The 3556-nt window shown below is 51.7% G+C and overlaps 1 protein-coding gene across 1 annotated transcript; it reads left to right on the top strand.

Moving 5' to 3' along the window:
• The first annotated feature begins 1689 nt into the window (after positions 1-1689).
• Positions 1690-3329, top strand: gas1a (growth arrest-specific 1a). Its single transcript, XM_028995796.1, has one exon. It carries the CDS (start codon positions 2009-2011, stop codon positions 2804-2806), a length of 798 nt encoding a protein of 265 aa, XP_028851629.1. The 5' UTR covers positions 1690-2008; the 3' UTR covers positions 2807-3329.
• Positions 3330-3556: the final 227 nt, after the last annotated feature.

Below are 3556 nucleotides of genomic sequence, written 5' to 3'. Positions count from 1 at the left end.
AACACTGGGAGCTGGACTGAGGGCAGCTGCATGAACCATGGGAGAATGTTTTTGCACATGACCCAACAATTATCTCAAGACTTTTTGACTTTTCAAATATTAAATAACTGGATGCAGGCATGTAATAAATACACGAGAGTGCACAGCTTAAGATTTCTGTAACAAATAGCAATAGATCCTTCTGCCCTTCTACTGTTGATCCCACTGGCCTTAGGGCACATCAGCCCTCAATGGCCCACTGACTTCAGGCCTCTGAATTCCTTTGTACACTGTTCAATGGCATCAAAAAAGGCTTCAGTTCATGCGCCCACAGTCAACGAGACAATGACCGGTCACTTCTGGACACATCAAAGTAACAAAGGGCACAAAATAAACACATCCTTTGGTGACAGGAGAGAGAAAAAAAAGAAGAAATATATTGATAAAAGGGGGACACCACTTCTCATAGCCTATTTTCAGAATCTATCATGACAAGAAAGGTTTAGTCAGCAGAACATCCTTTTTTCTTCGTTTTTTTTTATGTATGTGATTCATTGCATTTGTCCCTTAATTATGCCAGCACAGAATGAATGCATTTAATGGCTCCGTCAGAGTAATGACACACAGCTTTCTTATTAAGCACATCTGGTTTCTGGCAAGGAAACCTATCTGCTTATTTTACGTATTTTTTACCTTTTCCCAGTTTGATTTTATCTAGGTGAGAAAATTCCGATATAAATAGGCCACCAGGACACGTGTATTCTCGACGTAAATGAATAAATAAGAACAAGATTCTTTTGGAAGGAGGGAACCCTTCAGTGCTGCAGAGGTGTAGAGTTGCCTGCATTCATCATGTGGAACTGGATCCATCTCGGAGTCGGCACAACAGTGTCAGCTCTCTGGCCATCCGTAACCGACGCTGCCTGCATTGTCTTCTGGCCAGAAGGTATACATTCCTGATGGTGCGGCGTGAAACACAAAACCCCATTTCTATGGCGCACAACCTCCTATCACAAGCACGAGCAACCGCAGCCTCCTCGCACTCAGGTGTGAACTTGTACGATATCTATTTACATGCTCATGGTCAAAAATTTGAATGGATGGTCGGGGGCGTCTGGTTTTGGTGCCGTCTCGCTCTGTGGTGCTGCTGGCTACTGAGCTTAGATTTTGAAAAGTGATTTCCTGTGTAAGGTATCATAAATATATATATATATATTAAATACAGTATACACAAAGGTACTAGACAGAATGCAGAATTTATTAGCATACACTTATTATATAACAATAGTTATTATTATTGATAATGGTATTAGCACTGTTATTAATTCATGCTAACATCTCAGTTTTGTGTGTATTTTAAAATGTATTTCTGTTCATAAAATAAATTATTCGTTTTGCAGAGCAGCAAATATAATTTCCACACACACATACACATATATATAAACACAGACACATTTATTACAGCTGCACATGGGACAAACATGACCTGTATGTTCCCCTTTTGCGGTGGCATGTATAATTAATAAGAATATGATGAACATGACTGCAGCTGGATCAGCTGTATTAGTTGTATCATCGGCAAAATTCACTCGCTGCACTCTTCCCGGCCGTGCTCTCAGTTGGCCCCGCCCCCCGCCCTGCGGCTCGTCCAATGAGGAGGCGCGCAGGGTACGCGCCGAGCAGGGGGCGGGGGTATATATATAGCCAGACCAGGCGGCGCCAGCGCGGGGCCAGTCGCCGTTGTTTCGCTCCGCGTCCGAACTTTGTTGTTTTCCGCCCTTCGACGTTTTCGACGCAGGGGGCCGCGGGACGACGCGGATTCGGGCCGGGAGAGTGATGCAGTGACGCGCCCGCGCCGCGAACTACCGCCGGACCGCCGAACGAACGAGACAAAAAAAAAAAAAAGTTCCTCGCCGCGCCGGAGCACAAGGATCCGGCCACCGGAGCGCGCCTCCCCCGGGCAGGATGCGGACGAGCCCCGCATGTGTCAGACGGACTTGACCCGCCACCCACCTCCGCAGCGACGCCGATGGCCGCCCCCGGCGCCCGCGGGCTGCTGTGGCCGCTCGGCTGCGCGCTCCTCCTCCTGGGCTGCTGGTCCGCAGCCTCCCCCGCGCACGGCCGCCGGCTCATCTGCTGGCACGCCATCATGAACTGCCACGGCGAGGAGCGCTGCAAGTACGCCTACGAGCAGTACCTGGGCGCCTGCTCGTCCATCCTCAACGGGCACCGCAAGAAGTGCCCCAGCCACTGCATCTCGTCCCTGGTGCAGCTCAACGCCACCCAGAACGGGCCGGCCCTGGAGGACTGCAGCTGCGCCTCCGACGCCCGGTGCCTGGAGACCAAGCGGGCCATCGAGCCGTGCCTGCCGCGCACCACCAACATGGGCTGCACCGAGGCCCGGCGCCAGTGCGAGAGGGACCCGCAGTGCCGCCACGCCATGACCGACTACCTGGACCACTGCGGGAAGCTGTTCAGCGGCGCCAGCTGCACCCACGCGTGCCGGGACGTCATCGCGCAGATGCGCCGGATCCCCGTCGCGCAGCGCCTGGACACGTGCGTGTGCGACGGGGCCGAGCGCGCCATCTGCGAGTTCGTCAAGGTCAGCATGCGGAACCTGTGCTTCGGCGCGCCGCCGCCGGACGACGACGACGACGTGGACGACGAGGGCAGCGGCGGCGCCGGCGGCGGCTGGGCGGACTGGGACGACGACGAGGACGCGGCCAGGAGGCCGGAGGGCCGGGCGCGGGAGAGCGGCGGCAGCGGAGCCCTCCGTCCCGGCCCGGCGTCCGCGCTGGCGCTGCTGCTGCTGCTGGCCTTCCTCTGAGGTCAAGGGTCAGGGATGTAACCCCGAAAAAAAAAAAGTCTATTTATTACGACGCGTCCACTTCACTCGGCCGGACACTTCTGTACACAGAAAGAAGTTCTATTTTGATACATAGAGATTTATCACTTCAGAATTTTTAATCGCGGCACCGCCCGCGTGTTTTCAATGAGAAAATGTAAAGTATTTTTTTATATGAGGTTACGGGTGACGAGGTGACACATCTGTAGTCTTGGAAAGATCATCACAAGGACGAAAAAACAAAAAAACAAAACCAAACTGTGCCGAAGTAAATAAACAAAGCAAATCCAGCAATAAAGGGAAGTTAGATATATTTGTTTTTTTTTGTTTTTTTTAAAGAAATATTGTACAGTGTATCATATAGAACCCCAGAGAAAAGAATCTTCTAATTGTGCTATGAAAAGATGACTTTTATTATTGGCTGTGTAGAGATGTCTAAATCCACTGTATGACTGCCTGAACGGTGTACTTTTGTAGGAGGCATAAATGACAAAGTTCAAACGCACCGGTGTGTCGGCTGTTCACTTGACTCCGCAAACAGCGGTCGGGGCGTCTTCAGAGCGAGACAGGCCGCCGTGTGTTTACTTTCCAATCGGGGTGTTTACCCAGAGGCTGACGGTAGCCCGCGAGACGGTACGGTGCGTTCGCCGGGCCTTCGCGTGGAACCGTTTCGTTAAATGGGCCTGATGACAGTGGTTGTTGGACGGCTGTAAAACTTTGGGTCAGGGGGGG

The sequence above is a fragment of the Denticeps clupeoides genome, chromosome 11, assembly GCF_900700375.1.
Source record: "Denticeps clupeoides chromosome 11, fDenClu1.1, whole genome shotgun sequence".
NCBI lineage: Eukaryota > Metazoa > Chordata > Actinopteri > Clupeiformes > Denticipitidae > Denticeps > Denticeps clupeoides.
This window is presented reverse-complemented; position numbering and strand designations above follow the sequence as displayed.

What these genes read in the sequence shown, in the direction of transcription:
- gas1a (XM_028995796.1), top strand. Translation starts at nt 2,009, where the DNA reads ATGGCCGCCCCCGGCGCCCGCGGGCTGCTGTGGCCGCTCGGCTGCGCG.